Consider the following 17,531-nt stretch of genomic DNA (forward strand, 5'->3'; position numbering starts at 1 on the left):
TTACAAGGAGATATATTTGGACAAACAGTTCAGTCTGATTTAGTTTACGATTGTATTAACTTTTTAAAAAAACAGGGATTATAATGAATATAGCAAAAATATCTGAAGTAGAATCATATATCTGGGCTACTAGTTAGATTCTGAAACACCCTTTTTCCTTTTCTATGAAAAGTAAATTATTTGTAAGAACACATCTTCCCATGACATTGCTTAAAATAATGAAAATATTTTTAGATAGTGAGGCATTCAAGTTATATGTTTTCCTAATGTCCTTGAGACAGTGTTTATTACATGTTGATAATTGGAATAAGGCAACTTGCATTCTTCTCTCTGACATTTAGAGAGAATCATAATTGATAATCTGCTTTACCTAAAGCTACAGTCCCACAATATGTTTCAGCCAGTTTTAGTCTGTAATTGGACAAAAAGAAAGTTGAAGAGGAGGGTGACCTCCTGTCTTGGACTGAGAGGCTGGAGTTCTTGATGGGATTTAGTTTCTTTAAGACTAATTCTTTTTTCACTGAAACTGGATGGATGACAGTTGCTGCTGTGTCTTCTGCTCTAGGAATGTAAAAGATTTGTGTGACAATACTGCCTGTGCCAACCTTAAATTAGTCATCATAGTATTAATAGCACTTTGTTTTCACTTTCAAGATCCTTAGTGTAATATTTAGTTTGTCTACCTACTCAGCAATTTAATTAGCAGATTTTTTTTGGTGGTGCTAGTTGAAATGCATGCCTTTGTCAATACATTCTTAAATGAACTCATCATACAACAGGCCATCTTGTGCATTAGAAGAGATTTTTAATTTAGTTTATTTGCATCATTATGGATCAGTATTTAGGCTGTTTATATGTAAATGTATGATTTGAGGAACAATTAAGTGTTGACAAAGTAGATTGCAGTCATATCAATTGCAGTGCATTTTCCATAATTTTTCTAACTGACATCTTTGATGATAAATAGTGGATGCCAAGTCAAAGCCGATTATACAGTGCACTAGGAATTCATAGCGCTGTCAGGGAGAAGACCGATTGACTTTAAATTTACATATTAATGAGAAGATTTGTTAAGAGGGTGCTTGACTATAGAAAATAACAGCATATTTATAGGGCACGACACTTTATAAATAAAGCTGATGCAGGAAAATGGAAATTAAACCTATCAGATTAATAAATTCAAGGCTGCTAAAATGCATATTTGCATTTTTATTCAGTAAAATTTTCCCTTACTCCTTGAGGAGCATATGTTGCTTTTGTTTAAGTTAAGCTAATTCCTAGCAAGTAATGGTGTAATGTTTGGAACTGATTTCTGGAGCATTTAAAAATCTTTAAAAAATTTTGAATACTTACCAGTAATGGAGAAAGATTTTTTTTTTTTTTTTTAAGTAGTATGCTTAAAATTTTTGGAATTACCCATTAGCCAAGAATACTTAGCTTTTTATTCCTATTTCTAGCTTCTTTGAGGAGTATAATTTTTAATTCTAATTGTGAATTAAGTAAGGAAGAATGTCCTTTGTTTATCCTATTTGTCTTGAAATACTTGGGGGTGCTTTTTGGGTAGTTACATGCAAAAAATTACCTTTTTTCTGAATGTACTGTATGTATTCTGCTTTAACATGTGTTAGCTGAAATGAGACAAGAGGCTCATATTCTGGAGTAAAAATACCTGCTTGGAACTAAATCCAGCTAAGAACAATTCCAGGTTTCCTGGGAAGTAAAATACTTGATATGAGATGCATTTCAGCTTAAATGTTTTGTCTTGTCCTTGTTGCAGAAGTTGTTGGGACTGCCAAGCGATTTGTAAATACCTCCTGAACCATAACAGCTTGCAGCCTAATAGATAAAGATGGGTAAAATAATGTTGGTAGTTTTCATGAATACATTGAGTTGCAGTATAGAAATTCAGGAACTGGTTTTCATGCTGTTCAGCCATCCCTGTTTCTGCAAGGAGATGAGGATCGCAGGAGGTAGGAACTACTTCAGCTGTCCTGGTACGCAGAGTTACCACCAAACTTGTGTGACATTTGGGAGGGCAACTTCTGAAAACAGGTGACTTGATCAGAAGTTTCAACAGTCTTTGTAAAGAGTAAGATGGAGCTAGGAGCTGCAGTCTTGAAAAACTGTGCCTCTCAGGGCCATTCAGCTTCATTTCAGACAATTGCAGATTACATAAATAAACTCTCTTGGTGTTCAGTAAGGATTGGAAAAGAATGGTGAATTCACATCGATCATGGGCTTCAGTCATTATGAAGTTCCTGATAAGTACTTTCGGGAAGCATGTCTCAGGCTTACATTTTAGAATTATTTATTGAAGTATTGCTCAGTTTAAAGTGCTCAGAATTTGGCATAATTGTTGGGCTGGGAGGGATGGAAGGGGAAATTAAGCATGAAGAAAACCATCTGAAAGAATAAGGAATTTTATGAGAAAAACATGAAGTATTTGAATGTCTTTGTATCTAAAAGCATGAATCATGGAAAGTAGCCCAGCTCTCAGTAATTACAGGAAGAAACAGATTGAAAATATTTATTTTGCTTGACTGTTCTGACAAAATATTGAGGTCCCTTCTGACCTCAGCTGTTCTGTGATCTCTTTGTCTTTTGTTAAATGTTTTGTTTCCTGCTCTTGCAGAACTTTCTCAGTACCTTTTAGTTATGAGTTCTTAGTGTATGCCATAAAGTTCGTGGTTTTAAGTGATGGAATTCAGTGTCTAATGGCTGTTTCCAACAGCTGAGCGGTATCTAAAATTGCTTTAGATGTTTTATTTTTTGTTGTTCTCTGTGTTGGGGTGTGCACTGAGGGAACTGTAATTGTGAATGATAAAGCTTCAAGCACAGCACACAGAAAATAGTATCTATCCTTTACTTTTGTAGAATTTGTTAACAGTAATGAGCATCCTGAATCAGTTCTGCTGGTTTACTGCAGAATTTAATAAAGCTTCTAAATCCTCTGCTTAGAAGCTGAGAACAGAAGGGAGGGGTGTATTCAGGATAATAGCCTCCAGTTAACTAGGTTACCTAGATAAAGCAGTAAAGATGAAACGCGTTAAAATACTTTAAAAGTAATTTGTATGTATATCATAATTTAATAATTAATCAGCCTGAATATACCTTTTCATTCTTTTGTTTTCCAACTAAGTAGAGGATCTACAAGTTTTATTGTGCTCTTCTGCAGTTAGGAGGCATAGATGCGTATTTAAGAAATACTCAAAATAGCATTCAATCTTCAAGGATAAAATCAACCATGATATGGTATGTATTACGTATTTAACATATCATCTCAGTGAAGTTTCTTTGTAGATATACCAGGTGATATTCTTGCTGGTTTTTAATTTTTTTCCCCTGCCCTAAAAGATTATGAGACCAGAGCATTCTGTTGACCCTAAACTGACTGCTAAGAGCAAAAACTTAAATTAGGAAAACTAGTTTACAGTGAAATTGTCTTATGCTGCTTATTTCTTCCTTTTGCAGTATATCCATCAAAATCTTCAGTGTGAATTGGGGCAGTCTGAATTCAATTACTGTTTCCCTTTTTATCAGAGCTCAGTACTCTCTGACCAGGTTCTTTTAGATTTGCACAAGGTGGGGTTGATGTTTAATATAAGATTCACTTATTTGAAGATATTTAGTGAAGTGTTTGGGGCATAGAATGGCCTAGCTAGCTATTTTACTGTCACATGAGTTTTATTTTTTCCTTTTGTGTGTCCTGCTTAGTATGATGAGAATAACTTAGTGCATAGATTTATAACAAAAAAACTACCTCAAGCTGAATGTGGAAAGTTTGGATAAAAAACTCTTCCAGCAGAAGAAAAACCGACAAGAGGGTTGAATTTTGGGCACATTAATTTTCTGATTTGTTTTGCTTTGTGGCTGCTCAGCACTTACTGTTGGTATAACAGAAGTACCATTGCAGATAAAAATGCCATTTGTCTTTGCAGCAAAATGTATTGCTGTGGTTTCTGTTAGTTCCATGACAGAGTTGCAGGAATAGCAGCAGTGAGTAAAATGTCTCTGGGCATGTTCTCTAGGACATATGTATCAACTCAAACTAAGAAAGAAGCCCTTTGTTTTCCTACAAATTTGACCAGCAAAGTTTCCATATTTCCATGCAGTACTGTAGTCTCATCTTCTTAACTCAGACTGAGTTTCTTTTTAATATCTATATATATACAGGATAAGAGGCATTCTAGCCATCTGTTGCAGATAATTTGTTAAAATTGTTTTTATCTCTGTCTAAATATTTTTTCTGACTCATGGAGACAAAAATTAATTGGAAATAAACAAATATTTTTATGGAAATCTAAGTATCAATCGTGTAACTGCTAATCATTTTTAATTTAAATATTAGATGTGGCAGATCTCCATCATCTCATGAGCCACTAAAGCTTCTAGCTTTAATTTTGGCCCTTTGAATGCTACTTGTCAGAGAAAATTGTGTAAACTGTATGACATGAATGTTTTGTTAGATTACCTTGAGGCCTTCTTGAATGCCAGAGTAATCATGAAATTTGTTCTGGGCGTCTGCAGAATATTACCTCTCTGTCTAGTAACTTTTCTGGCCTTGTTGTAATCGTACCAGGATGTTCTCTGGGTAATTAGAAGAAATTTTAAATAAACTTGTTTAGCTACTTTGTGAAAATGAACCTTTTTCTGCTGTGTGAGGAACACGTGTGTGAGGTCAGACCTTTGCTCTGACAAAGCTTTAGGGTCCTAAGTCTGAGCCTGTACACTTCTTCTGTTTGTATTATCAGGTAGAATTCTTGACTGATTGTGGCAGCTCACTAAAGGACCAGGGGGTATTGTAAATGTGAAAAAAATTCAAATTACTTGGATCATTCTTCTCTTTGATAGTGAATGCACAAGTTTGCTGCACTTTATAGTGAGAAAGTGTCAGTAACATGTACCAAGAAGAGTGGGGGTAACTGAGGCTTGAATTATAACAACATATCCTTTTATCAATAGAATAGGTACACCATCAGTTGTTAGGTGAGACTACCACTCACGTAAATCAGCAGATGTTTTAAGATGCTTTCCGCTTCTTTGCATACTTAGGCACTACAGTGGAGGAGAAAAAAAATCTGTAATGCAGAATTTAATGGCTATTGATAATGTTTAGATGAATATGTCAGACTCTCTGGTAAGGATAGCAAACTGCCACCTTTCAGACTGCCAATCTGACTACAAGTACAGTTATCATTCTTCAACAATTTAGGATAATTTTGTGTTTTAAAAATTTGAGTCTTCTAATTAATGTACCTATGGCTGTAGTCCAGATATCATTCAAATACTGGATAAACATTTTAGTAGCTGTAAACAATCCTAAAGTTACATGAAAATGAAAATAAATGTATGAGTATGTTTCTGTATATGGGAAATGTTCTCACTGAATTTACTGTTTAAAAGAATGTATTTCTTTCTGAGAGAAAAGGAGGTTGAGTTGCTTTGGTATACATGGTTTGATGTAAGTGGAGTGTGTACTCAGAATGGTAGAAAAGGAGGAGCACTGTGGTGGCTAACAGCTGGCCTGGAGGCCTCACAGTCATAGATAACCCTAATTAGAACCTGACAAGTCTTGGCCAGCTGTTAGGGGTATGGACAGCTAGTGGCCAGTTAGCCAGGTGGCAACCAAATTCAGCCATGCGGGCTTTCAAGGACTGTGGAAAGGGAACTGCACTCAGTAAAATTTGCTGTTGCCACATGAACCTCAAGTGTCCTGTTGTGTGTCCATGTCAACTGTGACAGAGCACTGTTAACAAACTGCAGTTCTGTACAGGAAATGCACCATGAGTGATGTGCAGTTCTGAAGATCTGGGATCATCCCTGTCCCTGCATACCCTGTCTGTAAGTCATGAAAGGTGGTGACTGCTAATTTTAGAGCATGTAGTACCCTTATCTTGGTTGCAGTCCTAAACTAACTAACAATTAACTGGTTTTCTTCATGGTTCACTTACTTAGCAACCCTGTGGAAGAATATTTTTGCTTGGCAGTTGGTTCACATTTGCTTGCTGTATTGATGTCTTATACTGCCTCTTCAGATACTTAAATTGATATTAAATTTTAACCTGAAAAACAGGTCAAACATTTAACCAAACATCAGAATACAAATTCCAAATTCCACTTTAATTTTTGGATTTGAAAGTAGAAAGAGGTGAACTTTTAGCTAGAAGCAAATGGTATCTTTTTTCTTCCTTCAGCTTTGCTCCTTCTTAATTTTATTTTGCAATGTTTAATTTATCCCTTTCTGTTCTTTCTTGTACTTTCTTCCTCTTTTCTTATGCTCTAAATTATTTTCTGTTCTTTGCTTTGCATCTGTTAGTCTTTGCATTGTCACCGTGCCTTTTCCCCACACTATTGAAAGGGAGGGTTTTTTCTTGGAAAGACTAAGCTATTTTATGTCTCGCTCACTTCTGTTTTGAGGAGTATGAAATTGTTTTGAATAAATGAAAGTGATCTAAAAATCATAATGGATTGTTTTGATTCTATCTGTAAGTGTCACAAGACTTTATTACAATAGTGATTGCACATTTGAGGTTGCTGAAGAAAGATGTTCATTACTGTAGCATATTTATGTCTTAGCCCCTATTTTTAGACACCAGTCCTAGACTTAATTGCTGCTTCTTAGAGAAATGAGAATGAACACTTCTTCAGTTTTCACATTAGTTTGCTATGAAATTACTTAGCAGAGATGTTACTGTAGACCCCTACTTCCACACGTGAAGTAGGGGTCTGCAGTAACACATGTGATGCTCTTGTCTAAGAGTTGTACTATAAAAATTTCATTAATATGTGTTTTCTTAAGGATGTTTGCCATTGGGGCTTTTTTTTTAGTTTTCATTAAGCTTTTATTTCATTATCTTTTCAAGTTTATATTTAGAAATTATGTTATTGGCTAAGTGAGTTTTTAAAAGCCTCTGCAAGTCTGAGTTGAACGATTTGAAGAGTTTTTCAAGTAATAAATGTGTTTACATACTCATATTGTTTCGGAAAATTATGGGGCTTTTTTTAGAATGAAATAAACATGTTCATCTGAACTGGGATTATACAGGGTATTGTATAGATGATAAAATTATTAGTAAACTACAAATAAAACTTGATTTATGTATTGTTGATCATGTGACTTTTATATGTGCTGAAGGAAACTAAGAATGATAGAAATAAAAATATCTTAATGTTAAATTTCACCTGCCTTAGTCGGATTCTCAAGACTGAGTAGGTGTCTTAATTCCTTTATGTATCTTAAGTGTCAAAGCTCACTGTTTTTAAAAATTGGAAGCTTTTTATAGAGAAAGCTTTCTTGAATTGCAAATAAAATCTTCTCAAACTAGTAGAATTTTATTGTATGTTCCTTAGCTGCAATAAAATTTAGCTTTTTTAAAGAAATATAAAAATGTTTCGATGGGTATGAAACATGGATGTCCAGAGGTTAGTATCACAAGGTAAGCTGACATGAAGTACAAGTGCTTTTACTGAAAAATGCCTGGAAGTTGCCCTGGGAATTTCCATTAATATTTCAATTTTTATTAACTGAAAGCATGTTTATCTCTTTGTATAGCTAAATTCTTAAAATCCACAAGTGTATGGAATCCAGAAAAGTGTGCAAATCTCTTATCAAAATCTCAAAACTAAAGTTAAAGTTTTCATTGTAATTTACTGGAATTATATTGTATCTTCTATGTAATTTTGTTAACATATTACATTTTCAGTACAATTCCATTACATTCATTTGAATAGAGTTGTAATCTGAAAATCCTTGAAAGAGGATACTGTTTAAGTTGAAGTCTGTTTCAGTGGCTTCAGATCTGCATAATTCTTCAAGTCCAACTGAACCCATTGTTTTTCCTTCTGACCTCTTTATCCAAATGGTAATGAATAGACTATGGTTATAATTGAAGTAAAAATCAGAATATATAAGGAAATCAGAGTAATATAACTGTGGTCTTGCATTCTATATTGATTCTTCATTCCAGTGTTGTTCACTTAAGTGAAAATGTGTATGTACTTTTGGACATGCATAGGAGCAACAGGTCTAGTCTTTGGAAGACTGACAGAATGCCATGTTATGTAATGTGATAATTTTGTATTGATATTTTACATACATATATAATATAGGCTATGTGTTGTTATTTATATTGTGCACTACTTAATCATTGCATTTTGGATGTCCTATGACTACCTGTTTGTTCAGGAAGCCTTCTTACAAATTCTTCCTTGATAAAAAACATACCATATCCCAGACCACGACTTCATTACCTGAATATTTTTATGTTCTGTGAGGTAGAAGGGATAAATTAAGTTTCTAAAATTCTTATTCACTTTTAAGTAACTTTGTTGCTGAAAGCTGTAAATGCATTGTGTCCAAGACCACACAGAACACATTGTTCTGGTCTAGTGAAAGCAAAGACACCAGCTTTCTGTCCATTCAGAAATGGGTGCGGTTTGTAATAATTTCTGTAACATGCATACTGGTTCTGTGACCCACTGTGTTTCTTATTTGTTTTGTAATCTCCAGCCTGTTCCTTTGCAATGGTTCTTAACACATGTGCATCGGGAGTTTGTTAGGTGTTGAAAATTGTTTTCTTTCAATGTAACAAGAAAATGTTTCAGTAACTATTTTTAAACAGGAAATTATTTTGAGTATTACTGGATAGTTTTGTCCTATGCAAGGCTAAGTATCTCAAAATTTTAACCTTTAGACAGACTAGGATATGATAATTCTGTAATCTGTCTGGATGTCCAGTCTTGTTCAACATGCTACAAGATGCCCTACCTAGTCTTCAGTTTTTATGGATTTCCTGTAGGTTCCATACCTTCAGGGTCTGCCAGACCCATGCAGATTTTTTTTCATGTTCAAGGGAGCATAAAATGGCACTAGATGTTTACAATTAGGCATTTGAAATACTTCCCTACCTCTACAGGGACCTCAGAGTCATTACTAGGTTCTACCAGTCCATTCACAGTAGCACAAGTTTTTATCACACAACTGATTATAAATTGCGGCTTACCTTAGAAGGAGTCTAAGATGTCTAAACAGCCCTTGCTGGCTGTTCAGTAATTGAAAGGAAATTATTATTTATGGAGTGGAGGATCTGGTCCCTTTATTTTTTATCTCTTCAACTCCTTTTGGCTTAATAAGGCAAACCTGTCAAACTTTGCTTGTTTTCCCTCTAAAGCCTCTGTCCAGTCAGGCTGCACATTATGTTGTTTATACTTTACTGTCCCAAGTATTTTTATCGTGTGAGATTGTGCCTTTTTTTTAAGACCACTAACAGTTCTTGTCAAGCTTTATCTCTATGACAAGCCTGAATCATATTCAAGGATTTGCTGTTGTGGAGAAGATGAATACTTCTACTAGCATGTGTCTCTTAACAAGTGTGATTGGTTGTGGTCTGCTCTTCTGTCAGAAATTTTCACAGCTAATCTACTGGGTAACAACAGGTCTGTTCTGGTGTTCTGAAACTCATCTATAAAGCATGTGGAAGGATTTAGGTAGTCATGTTCACATACAGCATCAAAATTTCAGATCTATCTTATCTAATGCATTAATGCTTTAAGTAGCAAACCATTCATAGATTATCCACCATTTTCCCTTTTCAAAGAAACTATTCTTCATACAGCAGGTGAATACTGACCTTGGTGGTCTAAAGCAGTTTTTGGTATTGCCGTCAGGTTCACCAAATAGTGACTAATACCAAAATTCTTCTTACTTTCAAAATCTAGCTTATCCAAAACTCGCTTGAGAACAGTTCTTGCAAATATTAGAAAGGTTACTGGAAGATAGTGATAGTCATAGTTTGTCAAAGATTTTGCTACAGGCATCAAAAGAAAGCTGTGAGTATATTTCCATATAAAACTGAAGAGAGAAACTGAAATTTGTAACTTCAAATCATTTATACCTAACCAAGGAATACAAATATTTGAATCATTTTTTCAATACAAGATGGAGTTAAGACTGGCAAAGTGGGAAAATACTGTGTATTCATGCTTTGGACATCACTGAAGCTTTGTTTTAACTCAGTACGTGGGTGTGTGAAACTCTGTTTGGAGGTAATTGTAGTATTCACGTAATATATGTACAAATGTAGTATTTTACCCTAAATGGAAGTTGTGTTCTCAACTTTTATGCCATATTAAATGTAACTTCTAGAAAAATCTCAGTTAAATGTTCGCTTATTTACTTAGTGACTTTAAACAAAGGCTAATGGAATTTGTTATCTGTCAAATTCTTCATTTAAGCTGTTAATACTTCATGAAGATGTCCCTGAATTGTATGTCTGAAATAACATAAAAAATAATTATGCTTGTTCTTCCACACTAAAATACTCACTTCTCTGCTGTGAATAAATTGTAGTAGATGGGGAAGGCACAGAGTCTATGTGCACATTGTAGTCTGGAATATTACGGTCTCAGTTTTTAATAATTTTATTCTCCCAGGGTTTTGAACTTTTTAGTTATTTTGCAATTTAGAAAAGCTGTTAACTGCACAATTAAATCATGCTACTACAAACTATTAAGTGTATTTAACGTGGTTTAACTAAAAACTGCCACTCTCCTGTTCTGTTCTCTGTTTACCACCTAGTGCTTTTGAAAATCCTAGTTCTAGTAGTTCTAGTGATCCTATGACCACAGAGTCAGACAGATCATTTTACTAGTCTTGGTGAAAATAAAGCATCCTTCCAAAAAAGCAAACAAAACAACAAACTTCTGTTGGACTGATTAGTCTTAAATCAACTGTGAAACTGCATCTAAAGGGATTGAAATGACAACAGAAATCTAGTCCCAGAATGCTCATGCTATCTCTCCATTGTCAAAAAGGACCAGAGGATTTGTTTTATTTCTGATAAAGTTGCTAAGATATACTGGTTATCATCAGTTTGAGTTCTAATTAGATATCTGTGAAAGTAAAATTTGAGTGTCGCCCATATTTAGCATTTCTTCAGGGATGTGTGAAGAAGCATATTCCACAGTCTAGTGTAGTCCACTATAGACAGTGGAAGTTGGAGAATAAGTGCATAGGAAATCATCTGCCAGTTGTTGATTCAATAGTTAATTAATTTGTTAAAGGGTTAAATTAATAATTAAAACAGATAAATTTTCATCTCCCAGAGTAAAAGTCCTACTTTCAGTCCTCTGCTGGCAGGAAAAATATTAATGTTAATAGTATTTATATTTCCATTATACCCTACTCATGCCTTCTTTATCTGATTGAAGTTCAAGATGTAGGCCTAGTATCAATGTAATGCTACTCTGGATGCTTTTCTTCTCCAGAACACCATAGCACTATTGTTGAGCATGGAGGCGCTTTCTAAGATCTCTGCACAAGGCGTTAAGGCATTCCCCTTTTGTTAGAACCAAGAGGCTTTGCTTGTGCTTGCCCCCTTGAGGCTGGTTCTGTGCCACTTCAGAAGAGAATTACTGCTTGTCCCAATCTCTTTCCTTAGTACAGGCTTCAGTATTTCTACTGCAAGGTTTATCTGGGCAACAATTCAGCTAGATGTCTTAAGATGAGGTTTTGGCTTGGTGGTCTGAATTTTTGGTGGTAATTTATTGTGTCTGAGTTCAGTTTCAGATTTTCTACCTAGGTTTGAAATGAGTGAAGAGAATCCTAGAATTGCGTTCTATCCAGAAATAAACCAGGCAGTGATATCAGAAATTAAAAGAACAATCTAGTGCATGCCAAAACAGACTTGCTTACTCAGGTAAATCTTCTGAGCTAGTTGGAAGAGGAAGATGAAAGAAATGTTGAAAAGGCAGATGATTGTGAGAGATGTCTCACAATCAATAGTCTTCATTCTCAATTTACCAGATGCCTGCTGAAAATGCAGTACAGTGGAGAGGAACCAGTACAGGAGGTTCCTGGAAGATAATGCCCTGACACAGCTGGTCAGGATGTCAACAAGGTAGTGCACCCTACTGGAACTGTTGTTTTTTGAGCAGAGGAGGTACTGGTGGTTGATGGGATATGATGGTTGGAGACTCTCTGGGCCACTGTGATGACAAATGATGGAGCCTTTAATTGTCAGAGAAGTAAGAAGGTGCTCCAGCAAAACTGCAGGGGGAAAAAGTATTAAGGATGAGGAAAAACTGAGGTGCCTTTTCTGAAGTGAAGAGGGCAGTAATTGTAAAACCAATTGTTCTCAAGGTACCCAGCCCCTGATCTGTAGGACAGACAGCAGGAGGAGGAGAATGAAACCCCCATGATCCAAGGGGAATAGTGTGCTACAGCACTTACCCACAAGTCTGAGGGGCACATAGCATCCACCCATGGGTGCTGAAGAAGCCAGAGCCTAAGCCACATTCCATCATTTAGCAACAGTCCTGCTTAACCATGAAGATCCCAGTTCATTGGAGGTTGGCAAATATGACACCCATCTACAGAAGGGTTCGAGGGAGGATCTGGGGAACTGTCAGGTTTCTCAGCTTGACCTCAGTGGTGAGCAAGGATATGGATGGAGCAGCTTGTCCTAAATGCTGTTATGTGGCACATGTAGGGAAACCTGAGGATCAGGCCTAGCCAGCGTGGCTTTGTGAAAGGCAAGTCCTGCTTGACAAACCTAAGCTCCTAGTATAATAGGGTAGTCCACTAGTAGATGACGGAAGGCCTGTGAATGTTGTCAAACTGGACTTTAGTAAAGCCTTTGAAAATGTTTTCCACTGCATTATCCTGGAGAAACTGGCAGCCTGTGGCTTGGATGCATGTGCACTTTGCTGGTTGAAAGAGTTGCTGGAGGGCCAGGCCCAGAGAGGAGTGGTGTTGTATGGAGTTACATCCAGCTGGTGGCTGGTCACCTGTGCTATTCCATAGGGCTCACTACTGAGGCCAGTCCTGTTTAACGCCTTCATTGATGACCTGGACAAGAGGATCGAGTGCACTCTCAGGCAGTTTGCAGGTGACACCAAGCTGGGTGGGAGTGCTGATCTGCTGGAGGGCAGGAAAGCTCTGCAGAGGGGTCTGGGCAGGCTGGATCATGGGCTGAGGCCAATGGTGTGAGGTTCAACAAGGCCCAGTGCTGGGTCCTGTCCTTGGATCACAACAACCCCAGGCAGCTCCACAGGCTGGGGCAGAGTGGCTGGAAAGGACCTGGGGGTGCTGGTGACAGCGGCTGAACATGAGCCAGGGTGTGCCCAGGTGGCCAAGAAGGCCAACGGCATCCTGGCCTGGATCAGCAATGGTGTGGCCAGCAGGAGCAGGGCAGGGATTGTCCCCCTGTACTGGGCACTAGTGAGGCCACACCTGGAATCCTGCGTCCGGCTCTGGGCCCCTCATGATAGAAGAGATATTGAAGTCTTGGGACAATTCCAGAGAAGGGCAACGGAGCTGGTGAAGCGTCTGGAATGTGACTACTGTGGGGAGTGGCTGTGAGAAGGGAGGCAATAACCTGAAAGGAAGTTGTAGCTGGGTCAGGGTCAAGCAACATTACAAGAGGATATGGCCTCAAGTTGCACCAGGGGAGATTTAGATTGGATATTAGAAATACTTTTTTCAGTGAAGGTTGTCAAGCTCTGGAATGGGCTGCCTGGGGAAAGGGTAGAGTCAGCACCCCTAGAGATATTTAAAGAACTTATAGACATGGCACTTCAGGACATGGTTTAGTGGTGAACTTGGCAGTGCTTGGTTAACCATTGGACTATATGAGCTGAAAAGTCTTTTCCAAACCAAGTAATACTATGATTCTGAACTTACACTTGTATTTTTTTGGCATTGAATATAGTCAGTAGGTCAGCTTGAGGCTTCAAGGGTTTTTTTTTGTGATTGAGTGTTTTCACATTTTGTGGTAACTGTTCTCCATGTGTGGGGTGATTGATAGAATTTGAAATAACAATTCTTGTACACCAAGGAGCTGCAGGTTTTTAACCTAGTCTTCTGACTCTTTTGCATAATACTTTGCTTTCCTATCCATCACAATGTGCAAATCATGCAGTATTACATGTCCTCTTTGTCTTAGTGGGTCCTTATGACTACAGATTCTAAATAATTAGGAGTTCATCAACTTGATTTTGATGAATTTCAGTTTATTAAAATAATTTCCCTGTCATCATTGTATTGTCATCATCCTTTGTCTGGAATATAATTATTTCCTACCAGATCTTAGCAGATTTGAGAAAAGAGTAATATTCTAAAATTACAATAAAATATGTGATTATGAGAAGATCATCTTAATACTTCTGCTGTTGGGGTATTAAGAAGGACCTTAATCAGATTTAAAATAAAAGTGTTTTCATAAGAGGCATGTGCTGCTTTTTATTGGAACTCTGCTCCTTCAAGTATGTTCCAAACAAACAGTTCTTAAAAAAAAATAAAAGTCAGAAATGTGAGAGCTCAAGCTGTTTCTTTGTAACAGTTATTAATGAGTTAAATACTGTTTCAAACTCAATATTCCTGTTGAATTCAATAGTACTGATCTGCATGTCTGTTAGCAGTCAAGGCAAGGATATTGAGGACTGAATCAATGAAGATTGAATTATCCTCCTCCTGTTAGAGGAAGCTTCTTCAGTGTGGGTTGTGATGCACTGGAATCGGGAAATTTCCTTTCACATTGTCCTGTAGGCAAGGGAGGAATTCAGTTATCACTGGAATAGCATCCTGGATTTTTTATTTAGAATGTGACTGCCACAAAGAATTATGGGAAGAGAAGTAAGCAAATTAATGTACTTCAGTTGATACTGCATAAAATATCTATGAGTTTGCTAGGCATCCTGTAAAACACTGAGAGCAAAATTGGCATCAAGTAATGAAACTTCTCTTCATATTTCTTCTTTAAAAAAAAAATTCAATGTCCATCCAAATTGTAATAAAAACCAGAATAAAATGATGGTTTTAATTCTTTGTCACTTCTTTCCTCTCTCCCCCTGTCCATCTACCTCTATTGAAGACCTTTTTATGGGTTCTTTCACTACACCTGCATTTTGACCAAGGCATGCAACCTTTCCAAGTTTTCTGAAGACCTATATCGTATTTTAATTTCTAGGTGTTTTCCACAAATGCCAATTTTTGGATCATAGGCTTTAAGTCCAAAAAATACCTAAAATAGTTTGTTGAATAATAGCAAAGATATTTCATATGCCAGTACAAGTTATTTCTAAGGAAATTTTGTATATATTGTTAATCTGGTTTTCATGTCAGTGCATCTACTCTTTGGAGCAAATGGGTAGAAAAGCTGTTTTTAAAAAGCATATATAAATCTTGCATGAAACTGTGGTGCTCTGTGTTACTTCCTTAATGAATAAAACCTGTTGATTCAAATATTCTGTATATATCCTTGTCGTTTTGTCTTTTTATAGGTTGATGAAGTAGTGGATGAATATAGTGAAAATAATTTCTATGAATCTGATGAAGAACAGAAAGAAAAGGATCAGAAATTGAAAACCATCTATACTATGGACCCGGATCACAGGCTGCTGTTACGAAATACAAAGCCTCTGCTTCAAAGCCGAAATGCTGCTGTATGACAAAATCCTTTTTGATTAAAATGTTAAATCACAAATAACCTATTTTTTAAAAAAATTAAAAGATTGAAGAGTAAAATCTACACCTCTTTAAAACTGATGAAAATACCCTTTAGTAACTCTAGGAGAAGTGTGATTGATCTATTTTGAATTTAACTTTGCTTGTAAGCGAAACACCTAAACTGATTGTGGTATGTGCTCCAAATAATACAGACAAACAAAATATTAGAAAAAAATACCAGAGCATTTGAATCCAATTTACGTAGCATGTGTTGCCTCTACCAGAGGTAGCTTTTGATGCTAAAACTCTCAACAGTTAGGATGGCACGAACTGGTACAGTTTATTGTTACAGTTTTTTGGAACAGAACCACAAAGAAAATCATACTTGTTATTGATTCATTGATTTGTTCTTTCTTTTGAGTCTTACATTTTAAAAGTAGACAATTATACACCACATTTCTAGAGCTGTTGCAATGGCAGGGTTCCAGGATAGACATGACATTATAAGTATGGTATGCTGGATTATTTCCATGAGATTTTAAAATACAGGTAACTTTTTAAAACCGGAAAAAGCCATGCTCACGGTGAATCATTGTGATGTTAATCAGATCACAGAATATTAACTTTCTAACCTGAGATGGTTGTGTTAATCAGGACTAGATGTCTTTGGAGAGAAGTCTTCCAGTGATAATGAATATTCATATTACTGCAAAAACAGTCCACCATGATTAAGTCACCTTGCCACCTATTCTTAATAAGCTAAATAGATCAGGTTATAGTTCTCCATTGAAACATACTTTGAGATTCTAACTCCTGTCTGACTCTTCTCAAAATCATTTATGATCTGGCAGCCCGGCAGACTTTGGAAACAAGTTGATTAAATTTTTACAACTTTTTGCTAAAAATCACCGATCAGTGTCTGTGATGTTTCTTAATTTCATATAAAGAACAAGTATGTTTGATATGTTTGCCATCCCACTTCACTGAGAGGTTCAGGTAGTTATTGCCCTCATTCCATAAATAATTTTCTTTATTAAATATGGTATTTATTCTCACACTTACGATCTTTAACTTTCTGCTATAAAGTTAACTGAGATGCTGAAGTGCATTTTGGAAGGTGTTACTGAAATTGTGCTGCTTTGAATTACTGTTACAGATTGGGTTATTCATGCTATTCACAGAATTTACCTACAATTATTTTAGTTAGTGGCTTTCCATATGACCTTATATTTTTTGTCAGCAGTAAAAGATACTTGTGGTATATTGCTAAAAATCTTAAAGTTATTTCCTGGCTTTAGATGTTTTTAATTGCATTGTTTTGTTGAATAATATTTTTTCTTTCATTGGTACTAGGATTTAAGATACCAAGTGAAGTGTTACTATGCGGGCTTTACTTGGAGTCTTTATTATTTGTTTTGTTTGAAACAGAGAGTTGATCATGACTTGTAGGAAAGGTTGTAACATGACACTCAAAAGCATAAAGATCATATTTTGTCTTTTATTTATGAAAAAATCTGAGAAGATAAAACAGGTTTTAAGTTGCTTAGGTCTCAGTCTTCTGAATTTTGTTAGCCTGGATATTGCTATACACCCCTGTAGCTTTTACATTCTGTTGGATTTGATACTTTAAAATTTTCCAGTGAAGACAGCTGTTGTTTTATAAATTGCATAACAGAATAATAGAATGAAAGGTTTTGAGTGGAAACTAGATAAAAGATGATACTGAACCTGTAGTAATAAAGGAAAAGCACATTAGAAAAACCTGTAAAGAATATCTCTTCGTTACTTTGTACAGCTCATATTAGCAATACTGATTTATCAAGGATGGTATCACTATGTTTGTGATTTAAATTACTTAATGTTTTTTCTCTTTGTGCCTATTTCTATGACCTTCTATTTATTGTAGCATACAGTAAATACTGTGAGGAAGTAAAGGTACTTAATTAGTAACAATATATTTATTCTAATGTTCTTCCTCAATGTGCTTTGCTGATTTCAAAGACCACAGGTATGCACTTTGCTTTTGAAGAAGAGTGAGCTGGTAGTCCTGCAGGTCTAAAGCAAATGTTGTAGATATGAATGATGA

At 36.0% G+C, this 17,531-nt stretch overlaps 1 protein-coding gene across 4 annotated transcripts in view; it reads left to right on the top strand.

The window, feature by feature from the left end:
• AP3B1 (adaptor related protein complex 3 subunit beta 1) overlaps window positions 1-17,531 on the top strand; it is a 154,190-nt gene that overhangs the window by 41,029 nt on the left and 95,630 nt on the right. For all 4 annotated transcript variants that reach the window (XR_010994344.1, XM_068176113.1, XM_068176110.1 and 1 more), the window contains exon 8: window positions 15,280-15,441. Coding sequence is in view for 3 of the 4 variants with exons in the window: in XM_068176113.1 (XP_068032214.1) it covers window positions 15,280-15,441 (162 nt within the window). In the remaining variant the exon portion in view is untranslated. The remainder of the gene's footprint in view (window positions 1-15,279; window positions 15,442-17,531) is intronic.

This window comes from Anomalospiza imberbis, chromosome Z (assembly GCF_031753505.1).
Source record: "Anomalospiza imberbis isolate Cuckoo-Finch-1a 21T00152 chromosome Z, ASM3175350v1, whole genome shotgun sequence".
NCBI lineage: Eukaryota > Metazoa > Chordata > Aves > Passeriformes > Viduidae > Anomalospiza > Anomalospiza imberbis.